Here is a 13,066-nt window from a genome sequence, read left to right as displayed (position 1 = left end):
AGCCCTGAAAGCCAAAAAGGAGGTGTATACCTGGTGGAAGGGAGGGGCCATCACCAAGGAGGATTATACCTGCATTGCTCGAGACTGTATGGGGGCTGTTAGGAAGGCCAAGGCGGAGATGGAACTGGGACTAGCGACCCGGATCAAAGATAACAAGAAGTCCTTTTTTAAATACATAGGGAGTAAAAAGAAAGCACCGGGTAACATGGGTCCCCTGCAGGACACACTTGACAATCTGGTGGTTGTATCAGACAATAAAGCTGATCTCTTTAACAACTTCTTTGCCTCCATTTTCTCAGCAGGGACCGGGACATCCCCCCCGCCATAAGTACGGACAGACTCAGGAGAGACTCCGCCAGGCCCAGGGTCAGAGAGGACCTAGTCAGGGAACTTCTGGTGGGGCTGGACTTGTTCAAGTCAGCAGGTCCAGATGATCTCCACCCCAGGGTGCTGAGGGAATTGGCAGAGGACATTGCGGTACCCCTGGCACAGCTCTAGCCAGGTGCCAGAGGACTGGAAAAGGGCCAATGTGGCCCCCATTTTCAAAAAAGGGAGGAAGGAGGACCTGGGAAACTATAGGCCCGTTAGTCTTACCTCGGTCCTGGGGAAGCTCCTTGAGAATATTATCCAGGAGCACATCTGCGAGGGACCAGCAGGGGAGGTTATGCTTGGGGCAACCAACATGGGTTCATTAGAGGCAGGTCCTGTCAGACCGACCTGGTGGCCTTCTATGACCAGGTCACAAAATCCCAGGATTCAGGTGTCGCAGTGGATGTAGTCTTTCTGGACTTTAGGAAGGCCGTCAATACTGTCTCTCACCCCATTCTCATTACAAAATTAGGTGACTGTGGCGTTGATGCCTATATGGTCAGATGGGTTGCTACTTGGCTGGAGGGCCGCATCCAGAGAGTGGTGGTGGATGGGTCATTTTCGACCTGGAGGGATGCAGGTGGTGGAGTCCCCCAGGGCTCGGTCCTTGGGCCTGCACTGTTCAACACCTTCATCAGCGACTTGGATGAGGGGGTTAAAAGCATCTTGTTCAAATTCATAGATGACACTAAGATGTGGGGAGAGGTGGGCACGCTAGAAGGGAGGGACAGGCTACAACTAGATCTGGACAGGTTAGAGGAGTGGGCAGATGAGAATAGGATGGGATTCAATACTGACAGGTGCAAGGTACTGCACCTGGGGAGGAAGAACCAGCAGCATACCTACAGGCTGGGGAACTCCCTTCTCGTCAGTGCAGAAAAGGATCTTGGAGTCTTATTGACTCCAAGATGAACATGGGCCGACAGTGTGGGGACGCGGTCAGGAAGGCTAACCAGATCTTGTCATGTATCCACAGATGCATCTCAAGCAGGTCCAAGGAGGTGATCCTCCCCCTCTGTGCAACACTGGTCAGACCGCAGTTGGAGTACTGCGTCCAGTTCTGGGCACCGCACTTCAGGAGGGATGTGGCCAGCAAGGAGAGGGTCCAGAGGAGGGCCACTTACATGGTCAGGGGGCAGCAGGGGAGGCCCTATGAGGAGAGACTACAGGTCCTAAACCCATTCAGCCTCCACAAGAGAAGGCTGAGAGGGGATCTGGCGGCCATCTATAAACTTACCAGGGAGGACCACTGGGGAATGGGAGAGTCCCTGTTCCCCCAACCACTACCAGGAGTAACTAGGAATAAGATGACTGAGAGTAGGTTCAGGCTAGATATCAGGAGGCACTACTTCATGGTCAGGGTGGCTAGGAGCTGGAACCAATTTCCAAGGGAAGTGGTGCTCGCTCTTACCCTGGGGGTTTTCAAAAGGAGGCTAGACAATCACCTAGCCAGGGTCATTTGACCCCAGCATCCTTTCCTGCCCATGGCAGGGGGTTGGACTTGCTGATCTGCTCAGGTCCCTTCCGACCCTACCAAAGTATGAAACTATGAAGTACTGGTGGTATGCAGATAGTCACTTGGGGCATTTATAAACATACATTTTGGCCCCGCAACATGCTGGAGATCCACTGATTCGGAGTGGACTTGATTAAATCGAGTCCAAGCTGGGCATCGCATGCAGTTGGAGAAGTGGCAAAACGCACATCAGCGCACAGAAAATGGTGGCGGTGCGCTGTTGAACTAAAGCACCTTCTATGTGTCTTAGTTCAAAAGTGCGCTGCCACCATTTGCTCAGCACTAACGCACATTTCGCCACTTATACAACTGCAAGTGTCACAGCGCTGGGCACTTCTCAAGCGCTGCGGCACTTACATATATAAAAAATGTCTACATAGGTGCTTACAGGGTTCATAAACTGATAACCTCCCAGGTGTGGTATAGGTTCAAGGCGAAGCATAAACAGTAATTATACATTGAAACACTAATAAATAAATTGCTTAATATTTACAACCGGAGCTGTTGGATACTTATTTACAAACACTACTAATGACCTTTATGCACAATGAATTTACACACAATCTCCAACTCCTCCCACTGCACCATGGTGGGTCCTTCATGGCTTGGGTCCTCCCACATTGGCCAAGCTGTCTCTGCACTGCTGGCAGCTGTTCCCTCATCTTGTCCCTGCAACACACAATGTACACTGCCCTGGCCTGCGGCCCCTGTGTAGTGGGCCGTGCAGCTCAGGCTGTAGGCTAAAGCAAATACACTTCTCCCATGGGTGAATGCATGGGCGCATTGGCAGTGCCGTAGCAAGGGGAAGCAAGCCAGGGCAGGACGTAGGACGCAGCAGTGGGCAACTCGTTGGGGAAGGAGGGGGCGCAGTGCTAGGGGAAGGGCACTCCTGGTGCTGCGTACACTCCCAGGCAAGCATGGGGGGGGGGCATGTGCCCCCCCAGATCTGTGCGCAGGGCAAGGGTAGGCTGCTGTTGTAGGCTTTTCCCTGGGCACCAAACTTCATTGCTATGGCACTGCGCACTGGGTTGGGCTCCCGCGCCCTCTGTTTAGGTCACATGCATGCCGACAAGCTGGGGCTAGTTCCCCTAGTCTTGCCTCCCTTTATCTGAGCACTGCAACGTGCTGGGCCGGGCTCCCACAGCTGCCCACCCCTTTTTAAATTACACACACACACTAACTGGGCTTGCTTCCCCACAAGCATTAGTGACATGTAGGGGGTGCACGCGGGTGTATGCACACCCCCTAGGATCGGTCATGCACCCCCCGGAAGTGCCAGCCGTGAAACCAGAAGTGCACTTCTGGTTTCACCAGTGGCTCAGGAATTGGCCACCGGGGACCTCCCCAGTCAGCAATTGGCCGCTGGGGGACCGCCCCCCCCCCCATTGGCGATCTGGTGCCCCCCAGACTCAGGAGGCATCAGTCGCCTATGCCCACAAGCAAACTCACGTACTCCTCAGGCAGCTGCTTGAGGGAATCAGCCCGCTCCCTCTAAAGCCCTGGCTTGAGTCCTGGGGCTGTGAATCCACAGACCTCACAGGAAGCGGTATCACATCACACCCCCAACACGAAAGTACAGCGTTTACTTTTGTTTCCCATCGCAGCACTTCGGGCCTCAGAAAACAGCTTGGAGGGCCGCCCCGTGGGCCGTACGTTGGACAAGCCTGCTCTAGATGATCTGAAATGAATTCTCACGTACCAGCTGCAGAGATTCCTTTAGAGCAGTGTTTCTCAACCTTTTAAGTAGCAAATACCCCCTCAGTTCTGGAAATTTTAATAAGTACCCCAACACTCAGTTTTCCAGGGGATTTTATATTTACAGACTAATGTGTGCTATATGTTGGAAGAAGGGCTGTGTGTATAAGGCCATAATAGGACAGATGTCTGATCTGGTGTGGGTAGGGTTGCCACCTTTTACACCAGGGGTGCACAATTCAAGTATGTACCTGGGCTAGAGGTGATGTTGCCCAAACCTAGGAGAGCTGAATCACATTATTACTGGGGAATTTAAAGCGCTGTGCAATGTGCGATGCACCAAATTTTTTGCCATAGTTTTGAGAGGAAAAGAGGGTGAGAGAGAGAGGAAAAGAGGGTGAGAGGGAGAGAGAGTTGGGGTACCCGCATACCCCCTGCCTGTGTCTCGCATACCCCCAGGGGTACGCGTACCGCAGGTTGAGAAACTATGCTTTAGAGCATCAGAAAGAAGATGCATCATGCATAATGTCAAATATTTACCAACTGCTAGCTAACAAATTGACCAAAAATGAGATGTCTCTGGATTACCCAAGCAGACCCCACGATTATGCCAAAGTATATATGATCACAATTAATGCCTGGCCCCTGCAATTACTATTTGCAAGGATGAAATGGCTGGTGCATCACAAAGCAAAGCAAAAACAAGGGATGAAAATGAAGAAGTGGAACATCTTAAGGCTAACAAAGCATTTCTTTGGCCTAAAACTTGTAACTTGAATCAAAAGAAGTGCCTCCTGAGATGCTACCTGCCTTGACCTGCTTATACACTTGGAGCCATGTACTTGAAGTTCACAAAGTAGGAAGACTCTTCTACCCTCAAAATATTATTTAGATCCTTAGTTTGGAAGTGATAGAAATGTAAAAATACCCAACACTGAGCAAGTCTTCCAGGCACTTGAATAATGGCTATCCAGGGTGGTTACACAGTTCCTTTATTAGTTACCAAATTTTCCATCCTCTAAGCCTTGCGTTAGGTCTCAAACAAACAGTGCCACATATGTGACCATCCTCTTCTTTATGTCCTGCTAGACAGAACCTGGCTGACTACTACCCGACAACTATGATAAAATATCCGGTGTTCTCATTAGGTTATATGCAAACAATGATAAAGAGGAATGTATAGCCATGTCACATCCAGCAATCACGAAACAAACCTTTGACACAAAGCAGCAGGCAGATAATAAGACTCCATGGCTGACGACAAATGAGACTACACTTAATTTGCTGCGCAATGTTCATGTAATTAGATAAATTTGGCTGTACCAAGAAAGTAGACAGCTAGAATATGGTCTTGATGAATTGGGGGCCCTCTGTCAAGCTCTGATCACATTAATCATGAAGCAAAAGCTCAGTGACTCCATTTTTCTTCCAAGCATTTACCATATTTTTCTGGAGGGAGAATACATGACACAACTTTTTTTTTGTTAACATGATACTGTTTTTCCCTAGCACCAGCTAAATACAAATTCCAACCGTCCAAACCATGTCCACAGAGTCCAAAACATCCATGCACAACAGCTGCACAGTTTGAGGATGCTGTCTAAGGTCTGTATCATCTTCCCCACTGTGATACCCTAGATGACTTGGCTTTAACTGTCAGGTAGTGGAGAGAGAGCAATACACACTGCACTATGAACAAGACCGCAGAGGAGAAATAACTCAGGGAGGATGAAAAAGAGGATAAAAGGTAAAATAACTATGAGATGCAGTAGCAACGAGAGGAGACAGGGAAATAAGCATGAAAGAGCTAGAAAAAACATAGTATAATAAATCCATAGTAACCAGGAATGTCACTTTTACCACTGGTAGAGCATGCTTTGGCCATGGATGTAGTCTTTCTGGACACTGTCTCCCACCCCATCCGCATTAAAAAACTAGGCGACTGTCGCATCGATGCCTACACGGTCAGATGGATTGCTAATTGGCTGAAGGGTCGTACTCAGAGGGTGGTGGTGGACGGGTCATATTTGACCTGGGGGGAAGTGGGCAGCGGAGTCCCCCAGGGCTCAGTCCTTGGGCCCGCACTGTTCAATTTCTTTATCAGCGATTTGGATGACGGGGTGAAAAGCAACCTGTTCAAATTTGCTGATGATACCAAAATTTGGGATGAGGTGGGCACGCTAGTAGGGAGGGAAAGACTGCAGCAAGACCTGGATAGGTTGCAAGGGTGGGCTAACAAAAACAGGATGCGTTTCAATACTGACAAGTGCAGGGTGCTGCACTTGGGCAGCAGTAACCAGCAGCACACTTATAAGATGGGAAACTCCCTTCTTGAGAGCACGGAGGCAGAAAGGGATCTTGGAGTCATCACTGATCCCAAGATGAACATGGGCTGACAATGCGGGGTCACAGTCGGCAGGGCTAGCCAGACCTTATCGTGCATCCATAGGTGCATCTCAAGTAGGGCCAAGGAGGTGATCCTCCCCCCTATGCGGCACTGGTCAGGCCACAGCTGGAGTACTGTGTCCAGTTCTGGGCACCCCACTTCAAGAGGGATGTGGACAACATTGAGAGGGTCCAGAGGAGGACCACCCGCATGATCCAGGGACAGCAGGGCAGACCCTACAATGAGAGGCTACGGGACCTGAACCTGTTCAGCCTTCACAAGAGAAGGCTGAGGGGGACCTGGTGACCATCTATAAACTCACTAGGGGGGACCAGAAGGGTTTGGGGGAGACCTTGTTTCCCCTAGCGCTCCCCGGGATAACAAGGAATAACGGCCACAAGTTGTTGGAGAGTAGGTTTAGATTAGACATCCGTAAGAACTACTTCACAGTCAGGGCAGCTAGGATCTGGAACCAACTTCCAAGGGAAGTGGTGCTGGCTCCTACCCTGGGGGTCTTTAAGAAGTGGCTTGATGCCTACTTGGCTGGGGTCACTTGAGCCCAGTTTCCCTCCTGCCCAGGCAGGGGGTCGGACTTGAAGATCTACAAGGTCCCTTCTGACCCTACTTCTATGATTCTATGATTCTCTGGGGCTAGGGACAGACATTCAAAATGCTGGAGCCTGAAATCATTCAATCTTTGCAGGTTGGCCTAACCTGCAAAGATTGAACCAATTTGCAAGTGACCAGACATTCACTTTTGATTCCAGAAATGCCGGCACATGCCTGCAGTGGCTCAGGCTAGAAGCCGGAGGGCGCTAAAGCAGCTCTTCCTTCCCTTCTGCAGCAACCACAAGGCTGGAGGGAAGCTGACCGGGGGGGCATGGCCAGGCCCCCAGCAGGGACTTAGTATGATTGGGGAGGGGTTTAAACCCCCACCCTGGCCCATAGGCACCCCAGCTGGGGTGTGCCCAGAGGGGGAGGGCAGAGCAGCCCTTGCCAGACTTGTCCCCAAGGCCAGACACTGGCTGGGGTAGTGCCTCAGGTGAAGCGGGGACTGGTGTGGATTAAACTTCCCTGTCTCCAGGTGGACATGGGATGCCACCTGGGGTCTGCCCAGCTTTCCTCACCACTCTTGCTCGGGTAATGGGGGACCTGGCTAGAGCCAGCCAGCATGGCCCTGCTACTTGACCAGGGCTAGGGCTGTGGAGCTGGAACTATGCAGCTGAGCCACGCTGCCCACAGATGCTGCTAAGGGCAGACATGGATTGGCCAGCCCAGGCTGGGCCACAGTGGCCAGACCCTTCTCAGAAGGCTGCAACTTGGGCTGGGGCTGCAAAGACTGCATGGCCAGATTGCTCCCAGCTCCTGACACCCAAGTCAGGCAAGGCTACCATGAAGCCACAGCCAGATAGGAAAGGTCCTTCCCAGCGGCTGCAGCACTGTAACAGCCCAGCCTGGCAGCATGGGTGGGAGCTGGATGGGTGGTAGGCTGCCCAGGCAGCTCAGAGGCACCGACGGGCCCTGAGCCTGGCAGCTGCCTGCCACAGCCGCTGTCCTGTGCAGCAGCCAGCGGCTGCAGCCACATTACAAGCTGCAGGCTGGCTGAGGCTGGGCAGGCTGTTCTGCTCCATTTGCCTCCAGCTGCCACTCCTGCAGCCATTGCCGCAGCCACCCCTGCCCCTGCCACGCTGAGCCACTTTGGGTGGGCGGGTGGCTTCTGCCCAGTGCATGGAGCTCTGGCTGCCTTCCAGGCACTCTGCCTGCCTGGCAAGATGAGCAACAACTGCAGGCAGGCACAGCGAGTGGAAGGCAGCCAGAGCTGGAGCCGGGGCTCCATGCACTAGGCAGAAGCTGCGGGGCTGAAGCTCTCCCCACCCTCATCCCCGCCGCCCGGAGCAATGCAGCAGGGGCAGGTGTGGCAGTGAGAAAGGGAGTAGCTGCTGGAGGTGAGGGGAAGCTGGCTTGGTCTGGCAGGGCTGTTGTGCTCCCCACTCCTCCTGCCACAGCTCATGCTCCTGCCGCCCCGCACAGCACCACTTGGGGCAAGAGGAGCTTCAGCCCCACAGATTCTGCCCAGTGTATGTCGCTTTGGCTGCCTTCTACCCCCTCCACCTAATGAGCAGCCCCTGAGGGCAGGCACAGTGGGTGGGAGACAGCTGGAGCTGGAGCCCGATTTCCACGCGCTGGGCAGAAGTCGTTGGGCTGAAGCTCCCACCTGCCCACCCAGAGCAGCACAGTGTGGCACAGCAGGGCAGGGGCAACAGCAGCAGTAGCAGCTGGAGACGAGTGGGGTAGAACAGCCCACCCAGCCCCAGGCAGCCTGCAGCTTGTGATGTGGCTGCAGCTGCTGGGTGCTGCACAGGACAGGGGTGTGACAGAAGCTGCGGTGGATGGTCTCCAGGCTCGGGGCCCGCTGGTGCCTCCGAGCTGCCCAGTCAGGCTGCTACACAGCCAGCCCCCATCCATGCTGCCGGGCCAAGCTGTCACAGAGCCACAGCCACTGGAAAGTATGCTTCCCAGCTGGCTGTGGCTCCATGACAGCCCTGCCCAGCTTGGGCACAGGAAGCCAGGAGCAATCTGACTGTCCAGCCTCAACCGCAGCCCCAGCCTCAACCGCAGCCCCAGCCTCAACCGCAGCCCACTGGGAATGACCCAGCCCCCACAGCCCAGCCCTGGCTGGACCCTCCACCTGTGCTCAGCAGCACCTGCAGGATGGCCCGGCTCAGCTCCACAGCCGCAGCCCCAGGTGAGGCAGGCAGATGGCAAGGCCATGCCAGCTGACTCTGATCACGCTCCCTCCACTGCCACTGGAGTTGGGAGGGGGGAGTGGCTGACAGGAGCTGCTCCACCCTGGCCAGGTTGACCCAGGCTGCTGGTGGGACAGGGGATGGAGGGAGAGATTAAATCCCCTTCCCTTTCCCTGTTTGCTTCAGGCTGCATGTGGGGGAAAGGGGGGTGCTGACATGGGCTGGCAGACCCCAGCTGTCATCCCCAGTAGGAGAGGGGAAGGAGGGGGAAATAAGTCCCCTCCCTGCCCCCCTTTGCCTCAGGAGGCCATGCTGGGGCAGCATCAGGCCATGGCCCTGGCCCTGCTTCAGCTACACAGCAGAGGGGTGGGGCCAGCCCTGCTCTCTGGAGCAGACAGCATAGCTCAGCCCAGGGCTGAAAAGCATGCTGGGATGCTGGGGGACTCTGGTTTAACTTAAGGGATCTGGGACAGAAATTGCATAAACCGGTTTGACCCAAATCAGTAATGTCTGATACTACACTCAACCAGGTTTATCTTAAACCAGTTTCGGCCATTTTGAAACTGGTTGAAGTGCACTGAACTTCTGTTCTGTTACAAGTGTAAACCAGTTTCTAATCACTTAAACCGGTTTATGTGTAAGGTCTGTCCCTAGCCTGGAAGTGATGATCGTCTAGACACAACTCTCCTACTCATACCCGAAAACACAGGCTCTTACCACTGGCAGTTTAAAGAGCTGCATTCAGTGTTAGTGGAACTGGGCCTGGGACACCTGGCAGTCTGGATCCCAGCAGAAGGTGGCGGTACAGACACACACACACAAACCCAATAGGAGTGCATTGTGTTTTCCAGCCTGGGTTATTTCCTTAAAACCCGGTACCTACTCCTAAACCTTTGCACAAAGCACACTGCATAGAGGTGGTCCGCTGTTCAGCTTCAGCGCTTCTCCACCACAGAGGCAGCCCTTTAAAGCAAGCTCCAAAGGAGGGATTAATACGGCTGGAATTTTCAAAGGGAGACCAGATTTCCTCCTCTAAGACCCATGAACAAGTTCTTTATGTTTCCAGTACACTAAATAATATTGCAGACGTTACTCTGTGCTGGGCACTATAGGGATGTCGATGAGCTGAAAGACCCTTTACAAAAAGGGTGTTAGCTATTGAGCATCCAGTTCTGTTTGGATGGTTCATTACACTAAATACTAACAGGTGACTATTCGCTCCCCACAGGGCAAATGCAGCCACTGTTCGCATATCTGCTTACTAACAGTAGGAAAAAGGGAAATAATCACCTGCCTGTCTGAACACGACATGTTTTGGGGGCCATTCAGTCGGGTGGAGGTTACCTGAATAGACAGTGCCTATGGATCCCATGCTGACCTGATCCAATTAAAATTAATTATTTAGCCTACAATGAACTGTGGTGAAAGATCAAGAATCAGCTGCTAAGTTTGGAATTACTTTTCAGGTGTGCCCAGCCAGTGAAGAAACGTGGACTTAAGAGGGGATTAACGCTGTAGCTGTTCCCTAAGCAGGACAACTAGACATCCACTGATGATGCAGAAAGAGAAATGGATAAGCTGGCCACAGCCTAATACTGACAGATGGCATGGGGGGGTGACCACTGGGCCAGCCCGTTGGCAGAAGCCCTCTGGAAGATAATGGTGTGGTGGTACACAGGGGGTAAGGACTGCTGGTGTAAGAGGGAGCTCAGCATTTGGACTGGATGGGAAATCCGGAATCCGAACATGGGCCTTTTGGCCACGGTACCAAACAGACCTTTAAATCACCGCCTCTCAGTATTTCCTTTGCCAACCTCAGCCATTGCTTAACAAGCATAAACTGCTCTTTTGTTTCCAAATTAGTTGTTTTAAGCAAAGCTCAGGGCCCTTTTCTGCAAAGCCTTTTATAAATAGGGTGCCTTGGTTGACCACATGCGCCATGGCGAAATGTTTCCCTGTCTCTTTGATCATCTCCCAAAGCTGAGTGCCAAGCCAGAAGGGGGAACTACCAGTAGCAGGCTATCAAGGGACATTTTGGGAGGATATCAAGGGACACTTTGGGAGGATATCAAGGGACATTTTGTCACCCTGCAGCATCTCTGGGATAAGATGATCATGCAGAACCTGAACAAAGCCCCGTACTATGCAACTCAGCCAGCTCACGAGACTTCACTGCATCCCACTGACTGCTTTCCTCGGGACGGGTACCTGCAAACAGCCCTGCAAAGCAAGGTGCATCTTGTCAGAGGCAAAGTAGACCCAGGCTTTAGAAACACTAGAGAGAAAGGAAAAATAAAGTTGAAAGGCACCAGGGTTCCTGGCAAAGTACCTTTTCACGCTGCCCATCTTGCTCTTCCCACAAAATAAAGTACCATATAGAAAGAAGCTGCCATCCTAAAACTAATTCTGTTGTGGGTGACTTCTCAGAGCTTATTTCAAAGCCTGCTTTTCACTATTAAAGTCCTGAGGCACGAGTCTATACAGTAGGACCGACCCTCCAGCGACTCCCAGGACGCACTGCTTCCTCTTACGAAAAAGGGACTCCGCGGTCACCGTGGAGAATACAGTCTAAGCCTGGAGCAAGGCAAGGCTTGGAGAGGAACATGGGCAGCTAAAGACACTGAGCTACAACTCCTGCGAGGCAACATTTCTGGGGAAAAAAATAGTAGTTCAGGTTTATGCTGAAATTCCACATTTTTCACAGGAGGAAAAACCATTCTCACCAAATATCACCTGCTGAAATTTCCACAGGGATCCACTACAGACATGGAGCAACAAATGAGGCCTGTTTTATCCCGAGCGCTCGACTGGCACATTACACAGCAGTGCAGCAATTCAATACCATCCCCTTCCCCATGCCCCGCTCGGCCATCTGTCTGCAGGTCCGCAGCTGCAGTACAACCGCGTCAACTCTTGTTCCCAATCTTCCAGCAGCTCCTCCTTCCCCAGGTGGCATGGGCCTGGAAACATTGCAGACCAGGAACCAAGAGAAAAACTCTTGTCTGCAAAACCCTTCCTTAGAGAAAACTATACACTCACAAGCCAGGACTTTTCCAAGCCCTGATCACACTTAGAGAAAGCTGGTGGCCTCACTATCGCTCCGTAACTAAAGAAATTAAAGTAGGAAGCACAAAACTTGGAAACCAAATGCATGCCTGGGCTACTAATAAAAAAAAAAATACTCCACAAAAGAATGAAAGGCAAGTTATTAAGATATTTAGAAATCCCAGGCTCTGTCACTCCACAGCTCTCCCTGCTTTAAATGCAACTGGAAAGCACCGTGCATGGCAAAGTCTGTCCAACAGCTTCCAGATATGGCGATCTCTCTCTTACATACTTAAATCGCTCCGGTATCTGGGCCCCTCAGTCTTCAACGTGTTTAGACTAACAGCACTGCTGCAAAGCTGGGGCTCGCTATTATCACAAGTTATGAACAACCTAGCGAGGCAGAGAGAAGCAAAGTGTCACGAGGATAATCTATTGCAGAGCAGGGATCCACATCCTGGGCAATTAACCTAGCGCTGCTAGACCTTCCTCCTCCTCTGACCCAGGCGGGAGGGATGACAGCTCCCTGCCCTGCTCTGGGCATGACCTAGAGGAGAAACGCACAGCTCAGACCTTTAGCAAGGCATGTACAACGCTGAACCTGAAACAGAGCTTAGCCATCTCCTGCGTGGATCATGGCTGTCTCTACCTCAAAGGAATCAGGACTCGCGGTACAAGTGGTAACTTTTATTAGATCAACTAGATTTTTTTATATGCAAAAATCAAATTGATCTAATAAAAGATATCAACTCTACATCGAGTCCTGATTCCTTTTGCCTCTAGTCCAATACGGCTACAACCCGGATATCACTCTACCTCTATGGGTTACTTGAAAGTTTGTCTCTTTATTATACTTTCACATTACTTATATAGCATCCCATGCCGGTAGTCCCATGAAACCATATGGAATAGAGTGGGCAAAGAAACTTTTCATTTACTTTTCATGTGGATGTAGGGACAGAGAGGAACCTCAGACCTCTGAAACCGAGGGACCAAAATAGACATTTAAGCCACGGTGGAGTCAGGAACGGCCCAGGGTAAAACGCACCACAAAAACAAAGCTGGGACCTTTCCTGCTCCTATAACCTCAGCTGACTGATACATTAATGCTGCACCTGACATCACAGGATCTTCCGGCCCTTTGCATGCTTTAATCAAGCCGTATGATACACCTGGCGGACAGGTAAATGCTATCGTCATATAGAAGACTTACCCATGAATAGCATGGATGGAGTGAGGTTCATAATGGTATCTTCCTTCCTGGTGGCGCATGTCAATTGGCAAAGGAGCATGGAAGGGCGGAAAAAT

The 13,066-nt window shown here is 51.7% G+C and overlaps 1 protein-coding gene across 2 annotated transcripts in view; it reads right to left on the bottom strand.

The window, feature by feature from the left end:
- The window catches only part of GLI2 (GLI family zinc finger 2), a 104,602-nt gene extending 91,542 nt beyond the window's left edge, over positions 1–13,060 (bottom strand). For both annotated transcript variants that reach the window (XM_014521990.1, XM_025209354.1), the window contains exon 1: positions 12,972–13,060. In XM_014521990.1, the coding sequence (XP_014377476.2) occupies positions 12,972–13,030 (59 nt within the window). In that variant the 5' untranslated portion in view covers positions 13,031–13,060. The remainder of the gene's footprint in view (positions 1–12,971) is intronic.
- Between the last annotated feature and the right edge of the window lie 6 nt (positions 13,061–13,066).

The sequence above is a fragment of the Alligator sinensis genome, unplaced genomic scaffold, assembly GCF_000455745.1.
Source record: "Alligator sinensis unplaced genomic scaffold, ASM45574v1 scaffold1133_1, whole genome shotgun sequence".
NCBI lineage: Eukaryota > Metazoa > Chordata > Crocodylia > Alligatoridae > Alligator > Alligator sinensis.
Note: the sequence above shows the minus strand (reverse complement) of the source record. Positions and strands in the feature narration are given on the sequence as shown.